The 22,875-nt window shown below is 46.1% G+C and overlaps 1 protein-coding gene across 3 annotated transcripts; it reads left to right on the top strand.

Annotated features, from left to right (window-relative positions):
- Positions 1–956: 956 nt before the first annotated feature.
- Positions 957–22,875, top strand: LOC135900683 (uncharacterized). Of its 3 annotated transcripts, none has more exons than XM_065430217.2 (6): positions 957–1,281; positions 4,232–4,247; positions 9,859–9,983; positions 21,533–21,556; positions 21,660–21,688; positions 22,769–22,875. In XM_065430217.2, the coding sequence occupies exons 1-6, from the start codon at positions 990–992 to the stop codon at positions 22,796–22,798; spliced, it is 516 nt and encodes a 171-aa protein (XP_065286289.1). In that variant the 5' UTR covers positions 957–989; the 3' UTR covers positions 22,799–22,875. The 3 variants fall into 3 exon arrangements, with proteins under 3 accessions (XP_065286289.1, XP_065286288.1, XP_070392721.1); XM_065430216.2 differs by having other exon boundaries at positions 21,496–21,556; XM_070536620.1 differs by lacking the exons at positions 21,533–21,556; positions 21,660–21,688.

Below are 22,875 nucleotides of genomic sequence, written 5' to 3'. Positions count from 1 at the left end.
TGCAAAATTGGGTTAGGATTAATTATACCAGTAATATTATCATTTGCGGCTTGGACAGTAGTTTACAGTCACAGAGACGTTTGTTGCGCAGTGTTTGATTTTTTTTTACTGAAACAAAACAATTACCCTGGTAATTATCGTAGCTTTATTATACCTATCAGATCAGCACTCATTTCACCGAAATCGGTTTCTCCAGATTCTTTATAAACTTTGCATTTATTCTCTCCTCGATATAACCCCTTTTGGAATTCACCTTTCAGCTAGTCTCACTGCTCGCTCTCATACTAGTCTAGCTATTTCTGTATCTCCTTTGATTCCTTTTTTTTTATTTGCGTTTCTCGTTTCCAAATAGATAGATAGAATAAACTTTATTTTCGAACGGATAAGGTGATCTACCCAACCCCCGACACGCAGGTCAGGGTGCGAGTGCCGCCGCCTCAGATGCAGGCTGGGAGGTCTTGGGTCCCAGCAGCCTCTTCAGCCAGTTGGACGAGCCGGAGCTGGAGCTCAGAGAGCTGCGCAGCAGGGTCTCCCAGGTGTCTCTACTACCTATTTTGTGCGTTCCCCCGAAACGAGTACGGTCATAATATGGGAATGTCCGTGCTCGTTTCCAAATACGAATTTTACTGAGCTACCCCCTGCCGCCCGATTCTCGGCCTATCGACCCGAGTGGGTACGAGCCACGACAGAAGTTCATCATCATCATCATCATCATCTTCTTCTTCTTCTCCTTCTTCTTCTTCTTCTTCTTCATCATCATCATCATCATCATCATCGTCGTCGTCATCATCGTCGTCGTCGTCGTCGTCGACGATGACGTCATCGTCATCATCTTCAAAAAGAATAGGTGAACGTTTCAGCACGCAATTCTTGGCCAATCCCCCAGTGTGGGTATGAGCCATAACATGAGGCCATCATCATCATCATCATCATCATCATCATCATCATCATCGCCACCAAGGTTCCCCCAGAAGAACAGCTCCCTAGCAATGGAGGAGGCAGGTGTCCGCGGTACGGTGGCTAGCCACCCTGCCCGCGGCCGGAAGGCGGACGACGGGGCCCCGAGGCCCGACCACCAGCGCGGGTCGGCCGGCCGAGCCAGCCTGCCGGGCAGCGGGACCGGGTGGTCCCCGGGCAGCCGGCGCCCGCGGCTGAGCGAGATCGAAGTGCCCCACGTGGCAGCGTCGCCCCCGCGCCCGCCGCCCGTCCTGGTCGGCGAGCAGGTGCGCAACCTGCCCAAGCGCCACGCGCCGTCACTCGTGCAGCGGATCTCCGACGAAGGTGACCGCTGCGTGTTTGTTTTCTTTATCTTTAATGCGGTCGGGTACATACGACCCTGCCCGCCTCGGTTATAGCTGCCATCTGGGGAGCAGGGACGGACCAGGGGCAGCGTCGAAACTTCTAGCGAACAAAAAAAAATTTCGGTGGTGATTTAGCTGGCATACGCGAGAAAAATGAGGTTCCGGATCCATAGGTGTAAACCGCATTGTTCTCCCCATGCTGTATAGTATATACAACAAACAGTACAAGTCATTTCATAATAAATGCAAAATAATTTACGGCAGAACATATACGAGGGCTGTTTTTTTTTCAACCTCCGATCGCTCCGTGCAGACGATACGCGGGCAGCAGAAGGCGGACATGCGCTGTAGGCGACTGCGCAGCTCTCGCACTACACACTCCGCCATTGTTGACATTCAGACGTCAGTCGGCATTGTGCTACAGCCACGTAAACATGGCTGCCATTATTGTTCCTCCCGCCAAGTGTGAATTGCGAAGTGTTATTCGTTTTCTACAGGCTGAAGGCCATGGTGCTGCAGAAATCCATCGGAGAATGAGTCGAGTGTATGGGGAAAACTTCATGAGTGATGGTGTTGTGCGTGAATGGTGTCGAAATTTTAAAGATGGACGTAATGATGTGCATGATGAAGGGGGCCAAGGACGCAAATCTGTCGTTTCAGATGACCTGGTTCAACGCGTTGACAGAATGGTTAAAGAAAACCGCAGATTCACCATTACTGCTTTATCTACGGAATTTCCAGAAGTTTCAAGGTCTGTTTTGTACTCTATTGTTACTGAACGGTTATGCTACAAAAAACGTTGTGCACGTTGGGTCCCAAAAATGTTGACGGACGGCCACAAAACTCGACGAATGGCGTCAGCTTTGGAGTTCCTTGAGCGTTATCAGGATGAAGGAGACAACCTTTTGAAATCAATCGTTACTGGGGATGAAACCTGGATTCAATACGACACATCGGAAACAAAACGACAATCACAACAATGGATGCATTCAAATTCACCAAACAAACCAAAGAAATTCAAAAAAACCTTCAACAACAGAAAGACCATGGCTACTGTGTTTTGGGATCAACAAGGTGTGTTGCTTGTGGAGTTTATGGAGCCCGGAACCACAATCACTGCAGCTGTTTATTGTGAAACATTACGACGTTTGCGTAGAGCCATCCAGAACAAACGAAGAGGAAAGCTGACCGCTGGAGTTGTTCTGATCCATGACAATGCCCGTCCACACACTGCTGGAGCAACTCAACGGCTTCTCGAACATTTTGGATGGGACATTTTTGATCATCCGCCATACAGTCCAGACTTAGCACCCTGTGACTTTCATCTTTTTCCTGGACTGAAGACGTGGCTTGGTGGGAAGCGCTTTCAAACCAATGGTGACCTTCAAACCAACGTCAAGGACTACTTGAATTCATTGGCGGCAACTTTCTTTGAAGAGGGTATTGCAAAGCTTGTCCACAGATATGACAAATGCCTCAATCTCTTCGGTGATTACGTCGAAAAGTAAGCGTAGCTGCACTAATCTTTTGGTAATAAAATTATTGTTTTAGATGAACTTGTCTTTTATTTATAGCCGATCGGAGGTTGAAAAAAAAACGGCCCTCGTACATACTGAGAAACACAACTTCAGTCAATAACAGAATATGTTATCTTAATGAAGAAAAAGAAAGATACATCGTCAGACAGCATTGGTCGTTAGAGCACAACTTCATTGATCAAAAGAACATGTTATAACAAGGAAGAAAAAAATGCATCATTAGACAGAATTGTTACAGAGTCCTGCGGTAACCTGTTCCAGTGCTAAATCGTCCTGGGGAAAAAAGACATTCTTAGCATTTCGGTTTTGCATTTTATTTCTCTTACCTTATTCACATGATTAGACGTAAAGATACATAATCAGGCCTAAGTATGTACTTATCGCGTTCAATACCAGTTCTAGAATTAAATATGTTATGAAAGAACTCTTTATGAAAGAAATCATTAAAAGTTGCCTGTGGCAGATATCACAATTCTAGTTCATGAGCTGATCTACTCGAAGCGGCGGACAATACTTGCACAAAAAATTGAGATTCAAGTTCGACTAATTAATAAAAATTCACTAATGAAGTTTCTAACTAATTACATTATGGCCCATACTGCGATTTACAAATTCTAGCCGTGGAGTTCGCAAAGCGGATCCACTTGGAAATAATTTTCAAGATGACACCTGTTTCGAGACATAAATTCCCGAACTTTGCGGAGAAATGGATTGGCGTTCCAGTTAAGTTTGTTAACAAAACGTCGTTTCATGCACTGAAGCAGACAAGTTCGAACAGCATTCGAACAAGAACGACCGAAAAAAAAGGATGTGGGGCAGAGATCGTTTCACGCTTCCCACAGACTATTGCAGTATTATCGCAAGAAGGCTAGGCTGCAGGTCGCAAGTTCAATTCCAGGCTTATACACTCGGACCGTGGCCACGTCCCTCACTGGCACAAAAAAAAAAGCGATTGGTGCACTAGTACAGTACTTGAAGTGCACCGGTTTGAGAGAACGCTTATAGTGCTCCTGTGCATCCCCCCACGTGCCCTCCATCTTCACTCTTCTTCTTTTACCCTTTCTGTTCCCCCTCTCCCTTACTCCCAGTGTAGGATAGCAGAGCCAACACTCGCCTGATTGGCCTCCCAGCCTTTCCTCTCCTGGCTTGCTTTCTCTCCTCTCTCTCTCTCTCTCTCTCTCTCTTGCGACCCCATTTCTATAACGACAAAATAGTGTACTTGATTTAAGGGCACGTTAAAGAACCTTAGATGGTCGAAATTATTCCGAGGCCGCTTCCCTACGCTGTCCCTCGTAACCCACTTCGCAGTTTCGGGACGTTGATCCCACAATGTCAATTTTAGGACAAGCATAGGATGGCTGATTTTCAACGCTGATCTTTCTTTCTTTGCAGATGGCCACAGGCACGTGTAAGTAATGCACGTTCTTAAACAGAGCAGTCTCCTTCACTAAATGATAGGTCACCTTTTCACGGTAGTAACTATGGCATGGTCGATTAACGTTGCAATGGTATGCAGATCCCGTTTTCCTAATCAGGACCAGAATTCACACAGAGCTAGCTCTTACGCTAAAATTATTCGCAAGACAAAATTCCAGTCAATCCTGACGCTGAACATATCACTTGGGAAAGCGACCGCCCAATGATAAAGAACGCTTACGAACGTAATGCTTCGGGAATTCGGCCCCAGGAACCAAATTTGCAAAATTTTCTTACCGTTATCATTGTTCGCAAGAGCAAATTTCAGCCATACCAGGTGCTCGACATGTCATCAGCGACGGTGGCTGACCAATGGCAAACAGCAATTACGAATGTAGAGCTTTGTGAAATCCACCCCAGGATAGCTGACCCATTGCTTCGCACGCAAAAAGGAGGAACGAACGAAAAGAACAGAGACGGAAACAGTAAATAGCTTTGAAGGAAAAACAGAACTGAAAGCAAGCCGCCAACACGGATATAATTTTTTTCTACTCTTGCGATTACCAGTGGGAGGCGCTGCTGTCATGTCCAAGTCCAGAAACACCAGTTACGGCTGGTGAACAGGAAACATATTCTGCGACGATCACTTGTGCGATACTATCGTCTACGCGTGACGCAGTGCTCAACCAGCCAATCAGCGGGCCCCTGACGGCGATGCTATCGCTGAAAGCGATCGTCGCAGAATACGTCCCCAGATCTAGGCTATGAGTACAGGCCCAAGGCTACCGCGAACGAGGGAGCCGCCCTCCTCCGTGCACCGACAGCTTGATCACCCGAATAAATTTTATTCACTCACTCACAACCCCCACAAAAAATTGCAATGAAACCTGCAATCCCTGCATCCATCAGTATACGAATTTAGTTGAACACACGTCTGCTTCTATTATTTCATTTCCCCAAATGTTGCTCAACATTTTGACGTCGTCTTGCAGTCCTTACCAAAAAAGGTTGACATTTGATTGAGAGCAAAGAAAGTTTAACAGCGTGGGAAGTGAACAACGCGACAATTTTATGTAAATGCTCTTCCTTGTAGTGCTGCGTCAATCACCGGAATATTCCCCGTCAATTAATAATTAATATATGGGGTTTTACGTGCCAAAACCACTTTCTGATTATGAGGCACGCCGTAGTGGGGGACTCCGGAAATTTAGACTACCTGGGGTTCTTTAACGTGCACCTAAATCTAAGTACACGGGTGTATTCGCATTTCGCCCCCATCGAAATGCGGCCGCCGTGGCCGGGATTCGATCACGCGACCTTGTGCTCAGCATCCTAACACCATAGCCACTGAGCAACCACGGCGGGTAATTCCCCGTCAATCACCGGAATCACCCCGACCATGTTATGACCAGAATTACGCCGCGGCTAGGGGACGATGGATCACGCGAATCAAATAGCACTTAGAGAAAATAATCATTGCATTTGCCGGCCCGGCTCTCACGACAGGTCGGGCCAACATCCTGCCTCAATGTAGACCCCTAAAAGTGTCTTCTGCTGAGTCGCTGCTAACTTATCAAAGTTACCTCCTTTTCGTTCATTCCGTAGTGGGCAGAATAGGCGGCGCGCCATTTCACTTAATTGCAATCACGGAGTAAGACATATAGGAGGTGAAACTCCCGTCAGCGCGAGCGAGCGCGGGCGACCAGATAAAGTCACAATTGTTGCATGCGTCTACGCTACCCTATGCAGTGGCGGCACCATGCGGCGCGTCGTAGAAGCAGCAGCGGAAAAAAAAAAAAGCAGCGCCCGGCGCTCACTCCGGCGGCACCCGCTCAAAGCAGACGACAAGCAGACGACACGGGTGTTTGCTTCAGCGGGCACGCCGTAACCGAACTACGTAGGTGCGCGCACTCAAGAAAACTGTTTTGTTGTGTGCCCATCAAAAAAAGCAACACGTGTGGCAAACTTCCGCTAATCTTCCTCTTATCGCCAAGCAGCTAGGGCAACTAGTTTTCGCGAGTCTTATAAAAAAGAAAAGGAACGGAAACACATGCACGGCGGCATCCTTCCTTAGCGCACCCCTGTGAGCACTAGAGCGAGAAAGAAGCGGTCGCCCTTTGAGCGATTAGGAACGAGATAGCCATCAGTTTCGCGAGCGCAAAAAGCCGAAAACCGCCCGCCACGGAGCAAGATAGCCCTGGCTACAACCAGAAGCTACGTATCATCTTATAGCTGTCATGGTAAACGCGTTTTATTTTTTACTGTGCTCAAATGGCTGAAGCGTAGCAGCAGTTGCTCTTCGGGCTACAAGCGGTAAAGAAGCGCGCGAGAGTGCCCTCAGTAGAAGTCAGGCGCGCGCGGCCGAACGGGAGCAACACTCGACCGGTTGCCCTGGCAACCGAAACAGCGGTAATTTCTTCCCATGCCGCCAGGTGCCGCCAGCATGAAAATATATCCGCGGGCTTGTGACCTTTTCTGGTCGCCGCTAACAGCGAAGTTTCCACTCCTATATTTCTTGCTCCGTGATTGCAATGGACACTAGAGTAAAGATTTTTTCCCCTTTTTATAGCTGTTTCAAACAGCATTTCATTGCTTCGCGAGCTGCAAGTTTTGTTGTGGATTTGCCCAGTTCGATAGATGCCGTAGTCGGCACGTGATCACTCAACAGAACACACTCGCAAAGGGCAAAGACCAGGGACCAAATTGCCAATGCTTTTAGTTCGTGAGTCCTGCGTGCTTGCCATTGACCGGCCGCCTCATCGATTACTATGACCGGCATCGACTGACTGCCATATGCTATTTAGCGTGAAATTTATATATATATATATATATATATATATATATATATATATATATATATATATATATATATATATATATATATATATATATATATATATATATAACCCGCCGTGGTGGTTGCTCAGTGGCTATGGTATTGGGCTGCTGAGCACGAGGTCGCGGGATCGAATCCCGGCTACGGCGGCCGCATTTCGATGGGGGCGAAATGCGAAAACACCCGTGTGCTTAGATTTAGGTGCACGTTAAAGAACCCCAGGTGGTCAAAATTTCCGGAGTCCTCCACTACGGCGTGCCTCATAATCAAAAAGTGGTTTTGGCACGTAAAACCCCAAATATATATATATATATATATATATATATATATATATATATAGGTCCTGTGCCTCAGTATGACACTCTTGATCGACGTCCAGTTTCGGGTATTTCCTTTCAGCGCACGTGCGCTGATTGGGTAACTCAGTGGAATCGGACACTGCCAAAAGAACGACACACGCTGCTTCCATAAACGTAATTCTTCACGCCTTGCACCTCTTTAGTGCATTGGTAGAATGTCTATTCCTCCAATGCGGCGCAGCGTAGACTTCATATGGTGCAAGTTAAAGTATGCATCAGAATGTAATCGATTGGGAATGTGGCTTCTTTTTGGTGTAAACGAGCCTTCGAACATTCACCCTCTAAACCTACATCGGTGAGCAGAGCATGCAGTCGGCATGAGATGAAAGCTGCATAGCCAAAGATAAGTTGCGCGTGATGAACCACAGATTTCAAAAGCTGAAGCGCCAACGGAGACTGCACACTAAGAAAGAACGAAGACAGGGAACGCATTGTCCTGTCTTTATTCTTTCTCAGTGTGCTGTCAATGTTGGCGCTTCATCTTTTGAAAGCTATGAACCAACTTAGCCCCACAACGTGTTCTAATGAACCATAGCAAGTTAGTGGCGTCAAAGAACGAACATCGAGGGAACTCTTAAATGGGCATAACCTAGCGTTTTATGTGTCCTTCAGGTAATCCAATGTCACAGGTGCTGATTTATTTATTTATTTATTTATTTATTTATTTATTTATTTATTTATTTATTTATTTATTTATTTATTTATTTATTTGAAAGAGACAAGTACACCCAACTTGCACCGGCCAGAGGGTGCCACGACGTTTTCGTTTATCATCCCAGAGTCGCCGACACCAGCCGCTAGGATTGCGAACAAAAAAGTTTACGGTCACTTTCGCAAATTCGCTAAATAGGATGAAGGCTAAAGCCTGCGCGCTCGCGAGACATTCATTAAATTACTTTGACCCTCTCATTCGAATGCTTTGTTACTTCCTATTACTTGTTTTATCTTTACTTGTTTCTCTCTTGTTCTTTTTTTTCTTTCTTCAATCGCCTAAACATCGCCACTGGTTCTGCGTAGGACTGTCGTGGCAAGTCTATGAAGGCCATTAAGACACATACGCAGGTTCACTTAATTTTTATTTTAACACTTTAATCGACGAGGGTAGCTTCATGGGCTTGTAAATATGTATTCTACGCGTCTTGTATACCGCTGGAAGAATGAGAGGGACACGGAAAGGCAAATTGAACAAACAGCGATAACTTTCAACAACAGGTTTATTTCGAGTTCTCGCGGGCGTACTTATGCTCCTCAAGATGCCATAAGACACCTGCACATTGCTTGTAAAAATAATAACAAAAGCGGGAAAACCACACGAAGACAATTTTGTGACCGCACTAAATATTTAGAAGGGTGTCCGTTCAACGCGAACACAGGTAATGAAGGTCATTTATTGATAAAGAAATTGATGACTTACTGGCGCATTAGCTTGAATTTTGGTGCCATAACGGCACACGCTCGTCAAATTTTTCGACCCACGAGTCATCTAAGGCTTTCATCTTAATAAGACGACGTTATAAACGGCAAGTACCCACGCTGCATCCTTCATCCGAGGGTTCGGCCTTTGCCGAAATCAAAGGGACACTAAAGCGAAACAACGAATTGGTTTAGACTAATAAAGCATTGTTTAAAAACCCTGCAGGCATTCATTTCAAAATAATACTTTGATTATTAGACGAGAAAATTAAGGTCGAAGTATCAGTATTTGAATTTCGCGCCGAAACCCGGCGCCGGTACGTCAGTGTGACGTCAGAGATTCCAAAGTATGTTTTCGCATTTGGGTCGCGTTGCCTTAGTAAAGGTTCCCGAAACTTGCCATGTTTAATATTTGGTTCCTTCAGAGCACAATGTAGTCAATCTGTACCGCTATATAATTAAGTAAGCCCTAGAAGATGCCATCGAAATACATGACGTCACAGTGACCAGGTGCGGGAACTTCAAGGAGGCGTCGCCACCCATCTTTCGTTCTTCCGCATTTTCTGCCTTACCAAGCGTCTTGTCGTGGCAAGAATGGTGTTTTTGGTGTTGTAGAAAGGTAATTTACTGATGCGGAAGAAATAATTTGTTCTCTCTGGTGTCCCTTTAAGCTCAGGAGTGCTCGCGCTTCTACTTCGATCGCAAGCTTGCAGTATCATGCAGAGTACGCGCACTTCGACATTCTCAGACCTTGAACGCTTATTCCTGCCTCGTGATAGGCGGTCGGAGATGCCACGGAGAATGTTTACCGCGCTACTCCGATTTTGCTTCCACCGCTCGCTCGGCTGTGGGTTCTGGCACTGCTGTCAAACGTGGGAAGCTGCAGCGCAAGGTGCCTAAGACATCGCAGCGGGGATACTTAAGTCAGGTTCATTACGACTGACAGATACGGGTCCAGCCAATGCGTGCTGCACCGTATTTCATGGGAAATGCAGGCGTTTCGACGAGTCCCTGCTGATGGCTCCGGACGCGCAGTACGAGTTCCAGTGCTTCATGCTCGTCTTGGCGACTATCCTGACCTTCGTCCTGGGATTCGTAGCCTACCACTACTCGAAGTTAGGTGCAGTATGCGGTGCTGTTTTCTGCATCCACGCGTCAGACATTGTCATGCACTTTGTTATGTTTTGATTGTTATACCCTGGATAGACCTCCTGTACAATATATTGCTCATTGCTTTCAATGATTTTTCGAAATTTACTCCGGTAATATGTTCATACATGATGTAAGCACAGATGCATTTGGAACAGTATAAAAGTGGTTTAATCGTATACACCGTCCGTAAACTCTCGAGATATTTGACACTAATTTACTAAAGGCCGTTTTGTCGTGCACGAAAAGTAACTGCGAAGTGCGCTTCGAATGCCGTCCGATTAATTGAAAATCCAGGATGTAACATCAACATGGCAGTTCACGACACGACGTGGGACATCTTCATTTCACCGTTTGTTAGACAAAGAAAAGCAGTATCCACCGGGACACACACGGGGGAGACGTATGCCTTGTATACACAAACATGGATATACCATTTTAAGCAACTAACAGTGTAGGTTGTGTTCGAAATATGGCGTCCGTTATATGTCCGCGGCTCTCGCGGGTGCTGGAAACAGTTGAGTTTCTGTAACTCGGTGAGGGACGTCGCTGGGGCGTGGATTTAGACGCAATTTATTATTTGAACAAAAATTATTTTCGCGTTCGCAAGATACCAGTCAGTAATAAGCAGCTATTTTAAAAGAGATGATGTCCCTCAGCTACCTTTGGGCTTCAGGAGGTTATGGTAGGTGCACTTATGCAGTGTATTTCATTTGATACCTACAACCTATTGCAGGTGACAACCACATGAAGAAAAAAGTAGTAAAGCGACAGAAGTAAGAGGGTGAATTGATATGTTTAACTGAAACGTGGAACTAATAAAACGAAGGGAAATGAAAATGAAAGAAAAGCGGAAGGCCCATTAAGCGTCCGGTGCTTCACTAATTCGAAGGTTCCGCATCTGCCGCCTTGGCCATAAGTCGCGCTGCAGCTAACACTGCCAGCTCCAGTCTTATACGCATAGACCAAAGGCCAAGCAAGTGGACGGGAGAATGACCGCCGCGGAAGCTTAATTAGTAAAAGCACCACGCGCGTCATCTGTCTTGCACCCAGCTGAACCCATCTTAAGCCTACAACTTTCCCAATTTCATCACACCATCAAATTCCCCGTCGTCTTCGACTGCGCTTCCCTTCTATTGGTGCCAGTTCTGTAAATAATAGACCACCTTTTAAGGCTGCCCTACGAATTAAATGGCCTGACCACTCTCATTTCTTCCTCTTTATGTCAACTAGATTATCTTCTACCCCCGTTTGCTCTCTATTATCCCCACCACTCTCTTCCTGTCTCATAAGGTTTACGCCTAGCATGTTTCGTTCCATCGCTCGTTGCGCGGTCCGTAACTTCTTCTAAATGTTCTTTTTTAACCTGAACGTTTTTCCCCCATACATAAGTACCGGTGGAATGTAATGATTGCATAGTTTTCTTATCGAGAATAGCTGTAACCTGCACGTCATGATTTCATAATTGCTGCCGGACGCGCTCCAACCCGTTCTTCTGGTCAGAGTTCTTCTGTGAGTAATTCGATTATATAAGCGTGCTTAGAAGTACTGTTGCACAGATTCTAAAGGCTGATTGCCAATCATGAATTCTCGCTCTCTTCCCAGGTTACTGAACATCACTTTTGTCATGTGCAAGTTAACTGTTTTTAGTTATGCTCTGCATGCCACTAAACACATGAGCCACTTAAAGGCTTTGCTCTGCATAACGAGGGTTAATAGCAGATAGCAATAAATTTGCCAGGCTTTCCTGTCTTGTTTTGTTTCTTTTCTCCATTTATAAAAGCCCAGATGTATTTTGTGTGGCTTGTTACAGTCCCCTTTCACATATTTATCAGTGTTCATGCTGGTATCAAACTTCCGATCCCAATCAGGACGCATTCGCGGCATCAGATGTACTTAGCGCCGAGGTTGTTGCCCGTTCGAGCAGCACGGACCCGTCATATATAGAGTATATAGAGCAGCACGTCCCCGCAATACCCGTAATACTGTCTCGAACAGTTACAATTATATTTGGATTATTTGGATTGCGAGAGCACGCCTTGCTGATAAAGGCCGGATGTACACACTTCATACCATGACGACGTCCGACAGCGCATGCCGCTGGCACGCTGCCCTGTCCTTCTTGCCATTACCGCCCGATAATATATACTGCTTCTGTGAGTGTTAACGTTTCACCTGCCCGCCTGCGCTACGTCACAACTTGGTGACAGAATATTAACAGGCTACGAAAGACCAAAGAACGTCCAAACACTTAGGGCCAGACAATGAAATCTTCCTTACCTCAGTAAGGAAGCCTTCATTGCAGTGAGGCTACCTTATATCACTCTGAAAGGTTCCTTACTGAGGCGCCCTCGGTGAAGGCTTCCTTGGTGCTTCCTTGGTACTTCCTCAGCATAAGAAGCCAAACAATGAAACCTTCCTTACCTCACTAAGGAAGCCTTCATTGGGGTGAGGCTACCTTATGTCACTCTGAAAGCTTCCTTACTGAGGGGCCCTCGGTGAATGCTTCCTTGGTGCTTCCTCAGCATAAGGTAGCTCCAAAGCTACCTTCATGCGTCCTTACGCCGCTCCTGGCCCTGAACGAGCGCTTCACCTCACTGCTTAACCACGTGGCATTCGCTTGCGCATGCGCACTGTCGCCCACCTGCGGAGAAGCGCGAGCACGGTACGTCTTGCCAGGCATGTTCGTTTCAGTCACGCGTGCAGCATGCAAGCATTGCTAGGCGTTGCTAGGCGTTGCAAGACGCCGGCGTGCCAGCGTTGCTGGAGCACATCAAGTTTTGCACTGTAATGTGCAACTTTTTTTTAACTTTAGTAAACGAAACTAGAAGAAAGCGTCCACGCTTCTCTATATTAGCTATTCAATTTAAAGATTGTGTGACGATACAACATTTTTTAATAGAATAATGGTGTTCGCGGAAAGATTTGAAGAGATAATCTCGAACCCAGGCACGCGGCAACCGCTCCTTAGGTGAGGACGGGTGAAGGGAGCTTTCAGAGTACGCTTGCTTCCTCCATCGGTCCTTCGCTGTAAGGAGGCCTCACGTAAGGTTAGGAAGCGCTCGAAGGAAAGGAACTAGGGGTGTGCGAATATTCGGAATTTCGAATACGAAACGAATATTTTCCATATTCGAAGCGTATTCGATTCGAGAAATGCATGTTCGGAAATTCACGAATATCCGAGGACGGCCGAATAACGGTGGAAACGGCGAATATTCGGATAGACTGCGAATAATTGAGCAATTAACCAATTGTATGCTTGCTCCGCATTCTCCTAAGAACATGTTTATTAACTGAGAACTTCGCATGATCCGCTCATTATCTGTATGCTCTGTTTCAGTCTATCTGCTTCAGGCATTTGAGACATGATCAGTTTCGGTTTCTTTTTCACCAAGCTTTATAATTCCAATTATTTTTGGAATGCCCCATTGCCTTGAAGGTTGCAAAGGCAACTCAGGGTTTGCTAACATTGATTCAAAATGTTTCAAGGCTCTTTGTGCGGAGTGGAAATTTGATGAAGTGGCCAGCCTAGGCATGTTTCTTGATCCGCGCTTTATGGCCACAGTTCATCAGGCATCTGGTCAGATGATCTGGCTGAAAAACCTTGTGACAAGGGAGCTCCAGGAAGCCGTCGTGGAACACCGTGGGGACACTGCCGTGCCAGCGTCGACTTCGTGTCCACTGGTGGCATCGAGTGTATGGAATGCTTTTGACGATCTAGTGATGAACAAAGAGAAGACACATTTGGCATCTGCCCCTGAGGGGGAAGTTACAGACTACGCGCAAAAGCCTCTTCTGGAAAGGGGCATGAATCCTTGTGAGTGGTGGCAGTCCATTGGCCGCTTCAGGTACCCGCTTTTAAGTGCACTCACCCGGAAGTACTTGGCGATCCCTGCCACTTCAGTTCCTAGTGAAAGAGTCTTTTCTACCGGTAGAAATGTGACAGTGCATAGAGAGCGTTTACTTTCTGGCCATATTGAGCAGTTAATTTTCCTTCACGACAATCTGTAACAAGCGTTTTACCTGAGTGAGGGCATTACCTGAGTCCATTATCTATAATTGAGTACCTCTTTAATTTGAAGCAACCTTGTAAAATGCAATGTTATTTTTAAAAGGGTAATAAAGCTATTGTTACCTCTCTTGCAATTTTTTAATACTACACATGTACTCGATATTCGATTCGATATTCGAAGAGAGTTCTTCGCCTTATTCGTATTCGATTCGTAATCGAAAATTTCAATATTCGCACACACCTAAAAGGAACATTTTATTGTTTGGGCCAAGCTACCTTTATGCGTCCTTACGCTGCTCCTGGCCCTGAACGAGCGCTTCGCCTCACTGCTTAACCACGTGACGTTTGCTTGCGCGTGCGTGCTGTCGCCCACCTTCGGAGAAGCGCGAGCACGGTACGTTTTGCCAGGCACGTTCGTTTCAGTCACGCGTGCGGCATGGAAGCGTTGCTAGGCGTTGCACGACGCCGGCGTGCCAGCGTTGCTGGAGCACATCAAGTTTCGCACTGTAATACGCTACTTCTTTAGGTTTAATAAACAAAACTAGAAAAAAGCGTCCACGCTTCTCTATATTAGCTCATCAACTTAAAGATTGTGTGATGATACAACCTTTTTTATTGAATAGTGGTGTTCTGGTGTTCGCCTAAAGCTTTTAAGAGATAATCTCGAACCCAGGCATGGCGGAAACCGCTCCTTACGTGAGGACGAGTGAAGGGAGCTTTCAGAGTACGCTTGCTTCCTCCATCGGTCCTTCGCTGTAAGGAGGCCTCACGTAAGGTTAGGAAGCGCTCGAAGGAAAGGAACGTTTCATTGTTTGGGCCTTAGCTCACGTATGTATATACGCACAAGATCGCTAGTTCTGAAAGCACAGAATTGTCACTTGTCGGGGGGGGGGGGGGCACTGGAGCAGCATGGTACATGTGACGACGCTTCGACAACACTACTTACGGTTTCGCTAAAGCTCTTCAGTTCTTCCATTCTGGGCCTGGCTGCTGCTAGAAAAATAGGGCTGACCCCGTGAAGCCCCTCGTGATCGTGTCTACGCTTTAGTGGACGCAAATGAAATTCACACCTAAGAGTGACGAGCGCTAACAATAATGTTCATGGGCATTATTGATTACACCCGGACACCGTGCTCCAAGAGCGAAGCATGTGCACATGGCTATAGAATCGTTGAGAGTCACGAGCACTAACGATAATAGTCATATTGAACATTAATTGCGCTGCAGCGGAAAACTGGCAGGAGAAAGAAGAGAGGCAAGGCAGACAAGACAGCAACTAGCTCACTAGCAACTGATATTTTATTGAAAGCTTCCCCAAGGAGCGACAGAGACCCTCATGGGTTGGAGAACGCGTGCGTGCTCTTAGGATGAGTCGAACACTGTTTGAGTACGAAATATACAGTACTCACATTACGTCACCGATTACCTTTTTGATGGTTAAGGATCGAGAATCGTGGTGTCAACCCGACAGACGAGAAGAATGCCACGACCATTAATTTTTTTTTTTTACCTGTTAAGATAACGTAGTTCTTAATCCGTCAAGTTCACTCAGGGCACGAGTAAGAAAAAAAATATGCATATCCTACGAACATGTTGGAATCTATGTGAAGGAGAGCTTTCGGGAAGCGGATAATCAAATGCTATTTATACACTCATTTAATTCCTATGTCTTTCGCGTAAAGGAAACTGGGAGCGGGGGGAACGTGGTCCCGCGCTCTCGTGCTGTGCAATATGACAAACTCAACGATAATCCCAGAGCTAGTTAGCGTGGGCACGATATAAGCACGCCAGCGATTAATGCCTAATGCAATAAAGAAACAATAAAGCCATTGCTCCCTACTGGTTAGAGCATCGGTCTGCTGTGCCGAGAGAGCGATGTTCGATCCCATTATCGGGGCGTGGCTAGTCTTTTTTTTTTCTAATTATAAGCTATTCGGCAAAACAGCTGCAGCACACAGCAGCCACGGTCAGGAAAGTTCGGCAGGGTGTCTACCAACCGGGAAAACTGGAAAAACCGGGAATTCTCAGTGATCTTGAATAGTCTTGAAATACTCGGGGAAAACTCAGGGAATGTGTGCTTTTATCGAGGAAAATTAGCTGTAATTTTATTGAAAGGGAACGAAAGTCGCGGTAATGCTGGCTCGAGCAACTGAGTGAGATCGTAACTAATCGTCTTTGGCACCGGGTCGTCCGCTGGAGGAGTTACCAATGTACAATCAACGACCGACTTTCCGGACGCCCGATAATTCGGACGGCTTCGCGGCACCCCCACATACCCCATAGAGTCAATGTATAGAAATGTCTGAAATTTCGGACGCAAGAACCCTTCGCCGTCCGATTTTCAGGACGTTTTGCTGTCCGCAGGTCCGAAACGGCATTAATCAATGCCACCACCACCACCGTTTTGATAACCTCGCTGCCTCGAACCGGTGCTCTCGCACGAAGATCTGCTGGCAACCGCAGCCACCACCGTGGCAAACGCTAAGCCTAGCTGCTTCGACGTTCGCTATTAAGCTTCTTGCCGTTCGGCGGCGTGTTTTTCGTTGAAACAATTCGCCTCTGTCAGCAATGGCATCGACTCTGGCTTTGTGGTTCTCGCGATTGGCTTCAAAGCTCGGAAAGCACGACGTGTTGCACAATGCTGGTTTCCAAAAGTTACCTTCACCTTAATACAGTAATGTTACGCGGCGAAACATGTAAAGCACTGCGGTGAAGCATAAGTGTGAGAAGGGACAATTGTCACGGGGCAGCATGTATTCCTTAATTATACACACATCCACACGCAATCTCCTGTCACAGTACGAGCACCGATATGCGTAATAAGTGAACTGACAGGCCTTTTCGGATGTGCCTGCGGTGATTTGAGCCATTAAGGGCAATAAAAGGCATGCATTCATTTTTTCGAACTGCCCGATTTTTCGGACGTTCTTGCGAACCCTGGGGAGTCCGAAAAATTTGACGTTGACTATAAAATTGACCAAGAGGATGCTTCAAATGGTCCATGGTGCAAACGCACGGTGAAAGGATGACGAGAACAGAAAGGACCCACGAATTGAGGAAAAAACTGGAAAGGAACCGTGCCGCCGCTTCTTCCAAAAAGCTTAAGCTCAAGAAACAATGTGTTGGCCGTCACCGAGATGCAGGTGTCCCTCATCCAAACCAAAATAAACTCTTTCAAGTAGTGAAACGCAACAATGAGGCGTTGCGCGCGGGCTGAGGGTATGTCAGGACAGTTTTGGTTGACACACAAGCTGTCAAGACAGAATCTCCCTTGTGACAATGTTCGGGCATCATACCAATGAGCTTGCTATCAGTTGATGGAAATAGCTGATATCCCCTTCAATCACAGCGTACACATTTGTGGACGCGACCTATTTTTGCCATTTCTGTGCAGTGGTAGCAAGGAATAGAGCTCAGACATCAAGCTTAGGGTAAATTGAACATTCTGATAACCTAAATTACTTTCATATTATTTATGAGTGATATGTATCTTTACAGAATACCGCTTTGGTGAAGGCGCTACCGTGTTTTAGGTGACGTTTTACGTAGGGCATGTCGGTAGCAACCTTGAAATACACTTTTTTTCTTTCTTAAATTCGAGCGCGGGAGTTAATCCTTTTTATGAAGAAACGTAGCATGACTGACTTTACAATATTCAAGTATTTAAGTACTCTATAATTCTGATGACTCATCATGAAATGCTCAAAGAGTCATTCTACCACCTAATTTGCTTTCAGTGGAGTCTCAGGCACCATCCATGCTTTGCATATGTATCGACAGTCGATCGTAATTCCTGATTGAATGGGATATTCTAAAAGATTTGTTTCTGTGTTCATCTCATTTTATTCCTACTTGAGAATGTTCGACTCGATTTGCAATAAGTTTGACCCTTTTTTTCAATTATATTTTATTTCCTGTGCATTTTACTAATCCTTCCTTTTTGGTTTCTTTTTGAATAAAATAAACGCTGCTTCTTAATATTAAAACTGGATTAAATCGTTTTTTTTAGCGTGTTTACTAGACAAAGACAGCATCGGGCGACATGGTGTCAGCCCGTCTTGACATAAAACGAAGTTCTGTGTCACTCAGGGAATTTTGCAAGGGCACTCAGGAAAAACCTGGAAAAGTCAGGGAACTTGGAAATGTCAACTTGGTAGACACCCTGTTGGGGAGGTTTCGCAAAGAACGCTTCGCTTGAAGAATTAATTGTTAATCTGACCTGCTTCCGAAATTTATCTTTCAAACCTGGCGTTGCTCTTGCTGATAACCAATTTTTTGTAAACATTTGGCTGAAGCTATACTTCTTGGTGTGCATGGGTAACTGCGCACCACCACAAAAAGCATTTAGGGAGGTTGGGCGCTCCCAGTCGTGAGACATTAGCCCGTTTGACCGACATATACCCAACCACATGTTAGTGGGGTCTTGTACTACAACAATTCGGTTGCACAGACAGACATCATAAGATGCATTTACCCACATGTGACGTTTTAAAGTGAACGCTATGTGAACTGCCCCCCCCCCCTTCCCCACTCCTATGTCTCTCTTGCTGGCCACGGCCGCCATCTGCTGCTCTGTTGCTGCTCTGATCTGCCATCTGTTCGTGCGATCTCTCCAAATAGCTCACACTCGGACGGACGGACGGACGGATGTATGGGTGGACGGATGTACGGGTGGACGGATGTACGGGTGGACGGCTAGATGGATGCTATAAGCGTCCCCTTTGGAACGGGTTGGTGGGTTGCGCCGCCAATCTCTTGTTCTTATATACTGCCTAATGTCCTACCTATGTTTAAAAAAAATGAGAAAAGAACAGGAAGAAAGCCCACGATGAATTCCCATAACCAAACTTTCTGAACCCCTATTCGTTTTTTCACGCCCCCGCTGTTTGGCGTTTCCCTACTTCCACCAATCTTCCAATCGCCTCTTACTAATCTCTATTGCGGACATGTTTACTTTCCCCTGCTCTCGCGGAACCCAAGGGCTTCAAGGAGGCCAGCGATTCCTGAATCGACCGCTGGGCAGATCTTCACACTCTAATACAACATGCTCCATTGTTTCCCTAGCTTTACCGCAGCAAACGCATGCCTTTTCTTTCTTCTTATATCTCGCCTCATAAGTGCGTGTTCTAAGGCATCCTGATCGCGCTTCAAAAAGTAATGGGCTTCCCTTTGAATTATCATAAATTGTTTCTTTCCTGATTTTTTTTCTTCTTAAGTAGTTACTCATGGCACGTTCCTTTTCCATTGCCACCACCTATGATATTATCTCGGCCTCTCGGAATTTCCGCTTGACGTTCTTTGTTGCTGGGTTGCTCACCATGCAGGCTGCATGGTTGTTGGGAAGCTTCCTAGTTCTTTTCCTCCACGGTGAATCAATGTTATTCCTGCACAAATACCTGAAAACTCTCCCGGCCCATTTACTTTCTTCCATATTCCTCAGTCGTTTTTCATAATCAATTTTACTGTGAGCTTACCTCGATCAAAACTTGTCCAGCCTATATCACCCTGCACAGCTTCATTTGTAGTGTTCCCGTGAGCGCCCAATGTGAGGCATCCCACTGACCGTTGGTTGCCATCGAGTCCTGATTGTTTGTGCCCCTGATTTCAAGCAAACAACCGCATTTTCACGTGTAAGTCTTTTTTGTCTGGGTAGGGGAGCTAGCTGCCAGCAGCTGCCCTCTGATCCTTTTTTCATAGACGGTCGGAAATGTTGGCCGAACGTGCGATTCAGACACATGTATAGCCATGTAGCGATACGCACAGAACAGCTCCCGCGAAACTCAATGTGCCCCAGATCAAAGCGCAGCATGCTAACACGTGACCCACCCCCAATCAAAACCGCGCAACCACGCATCAAAAGGAACTGCAGTGCGCCTGAGCTGAGGTACCTGAGCAGCGTTCTCGTTTCAAACTGCGATGGAAACGGTCGCATTTCTTTTCAGCGTATGTACGTGCAACGACAGCCACCAGAGAACCGCGCTTACCATTGCTGAAGCAAACTTCTCACATCTTGTCGGCGTCTGACGGCTGCCACCTGTCGCGGGGCGTTGCTATAGCACCCGCGTTTGTCGCCGGTTCTCGCCTCTCGGTAAAGAGTCGTTCCCACTGCATTTTTTTCGTGCGATTTACGCATCCAATTGTGCAACTCCGTGGCATGACGAGCCACCTCGACGAACACGCTCAAAACACACAAATAAAGAAAACAGCGGCCACATACGAAACTTCCAGCATGTGCCAACGCGCGTGCGGTGCGCTTCTTGCCTAACAAACACTCCGGCGTGTACCCTAAGATCATGTGACCGCCGTGACGTAGGCCAGGAGAGGCCTATTTGTTTTACTCGCGCGTCAGTGTACCTTCAGTGCACATGACGGATAAATAATCATGTTATCATTTTTTCATTTTTTTTATATTTAAGCCTATGTTATCTAAGCCGGTGAGAAATACGTTAATGTTCGGGATGTTCTTGATGTTTGTCAGGTTGACACCACAGTCGACACCTTGGCTGTCAAAATGATAACCGGTGATATAATGCGAGTGTTGTTTTTGCCTTTCGTGCTTGACCACTGCTCGGCTCGACCTAAGCGCATGTGCGCGTTCCCCTGCGCATTCGTGCCTCCGTAGCTCTCTAAGAAGGTGTCAATCAAACCTCAGTTGCTAGTGGGCGTTTGTGCTGTCTGTTCTCTTTCCTACAAACCTTCCGCTAAGCGCAAAGTTCAATATACAACAACAGTTAGCTCAACAGTCCACCGTCCTAAGTCAATATGCATGCTTAAGATCTTTAGCACTTACCTACACCCGTGCACCGGGCACTAGATCCGAAGAATGCGCGCAGGAATGGAACCGTTGAGATTCTTGAGCACTAACGTCAATATTCACGCTTAAGCAGCTTAAGGTCGTGCGTGGTTGAGAGAGAGATATATATATATTTAATGCTGTAAAGGTGCAGACTGACCAAGCGTTGAGCTCCTGTAATGGCTTGGCATGGAAGCACCTGGCTGGAAGCGCGCTTTACACCAATTTTACAAGCGGGTACATGTCCGAAGCTTTGGTCTGCCTCCCAAAGCTACAGCGGAGACTGCCGTCTGTGGTTGGAGAAGGTGCGCCTATAGGCCTTAAAATATCTATATGGCCCCCTTTGGAGATGCCGACAAGTGTCCGAGCATCGGCCGAGGATGTATCTGCCCATCAGAAACACGGACGGGCTTCTGGCAATACCGGGATTCGAACCCAGTATCTCCCGCATGCAAGCCGAGTGCCGTACCGCTATAGGCCACCTCTGCGGTGTCTCATACCAACGCGCGCGCACACGTACGCACATGCACACAAAAACAATGCGTCTAAGCGCCCGGCATATATGCAAAAGTTAGCTCGGCTCTCGTAGCGTGGACGAAAGAGTTTGTAACCATTTATATGTACTGTCCATTGCTTGCATCTGTTGTTCAAAGAGTTAATTACTCCTGTACATTACAGATCATCGTCGTCGTCGTCTTCGTGCTTTACCTTTCAGATATCAACCAAGAATACATTCCATGTAAGTCGCTTAGGCTTGGGCCGCTTAGGCTTACCGATGGAGACTTTTTTTTCTTTACACATGCATATTGAAATATATAAATTGCGCCGTTTCTTCCGCACAGCCACGACCACTACGCCAGACATAACGAATGTAAGTAAAGCGTTCTCCGAGTGCAAGATTGTGTCCATAAACATGTGCACATGCATCCTTACATATATAACTGCGATAACGACGATTATTTTGAACGTCCGGACACTTAAGACAGTTGTATCCTACAAGTTGCGTAATTGAATAATACTCAGCACAAGGTTGCTGTTTTGACACATCCTTTACGCCAGGCGTGGCCGCGGCAGCAACCAAACCCCCCTCCCCCCCCCCCCTCATTCCGGGTGATCATTTGTAAGTGTTATGGAATATTTAAAGATGGCCCCTTGCAGAGAACATAATTCTAGTCCTTGAGCTGGATTATTCAGAGAGGCGGACATTACTTGCACCAGAAATCGAAACGAAAATTCAACTGATTAACAAAAAGTCACTAATTATCTTCTGAATTATTTATTTTACGGCACATATTGCAATTTACGAATTGTAGCCGGCGAGCTTGCAAGGTGTATACGCTTAGAATTTCAGAGTGACGCCACTATGGAGGTATGCGCCATCTAACTCGCAGTAATAATGCACTGTACCACTTACTTTTTTTACCAGAACTCTGTTTTATGCATTTAGGCACAAAAATAAACGAAACGCCCATGGATTTCGTCCCTCACTTTGGGAAATATCGTCTAGAAAGTCATGTCATCCTGGAAATTCATTTGAAGTAAATACGTCTTGCAAGCTCACCGGCTACAATTCGTAAATTGCAATGTATGCGGTAAATTTATTAATTAATAAGATTATTAATGAGTGTTGTTCATTAGTTAAACATGTTTCGATTTCTCACGCTAATGATGCCCGCCTATTCGAATAATCCGGCTGAAGAACAAGAATTACGCTATCTGCCACATTCGAACATTAAAAATTCCATAACACTTACACAATGCTTGCGTGCGTGCTTGCGTGTGTGCGTGCGTGCGTGCGTGCGTGCGTAAGAGAGAGAGAGAGCAAGAGGGAGAGTCCGCTGTCGTCTTATACAGCTGCAGCAGTCTTTATTTCTACCTTGCCAGAAATATGTTTCTCACCGTGATTTTATTTATGCTCTTTTGAATGTTTATTGTTATTTATTCCTCGCAGGCATCCACGTCGTGGTCCCACTTACGATAGACCGTGCTGAAGAATAATATTTACAATCAAGCGTTCTGCTTATGATCACGCCAATTAAAGTATTTTACCACATCTTA

The sequence above is a fragment of the Dermacentor albipictus genome, chromosome 3 (assembly GCF_038994185.2).
Source record: "Dermacentor albipictus isolate Rhodes 1998 colony chromosome 3, USDA_Dalb.pri_finalv2, whole genome shotgun sequence".
Classification (NCBI taxonomy): domain Eukaryota; kingdom Metazoa; phylum Arthropoda; class Arachnida; order Ixodida; family Ixodidae; genus Dermacentor; species Dermacentor albipictus.
The sequence above is the reverse complement of the archived record's forward strand: the minus strand, read 5'-3'. Positions and strand labels throughout refer to the sequence as shown.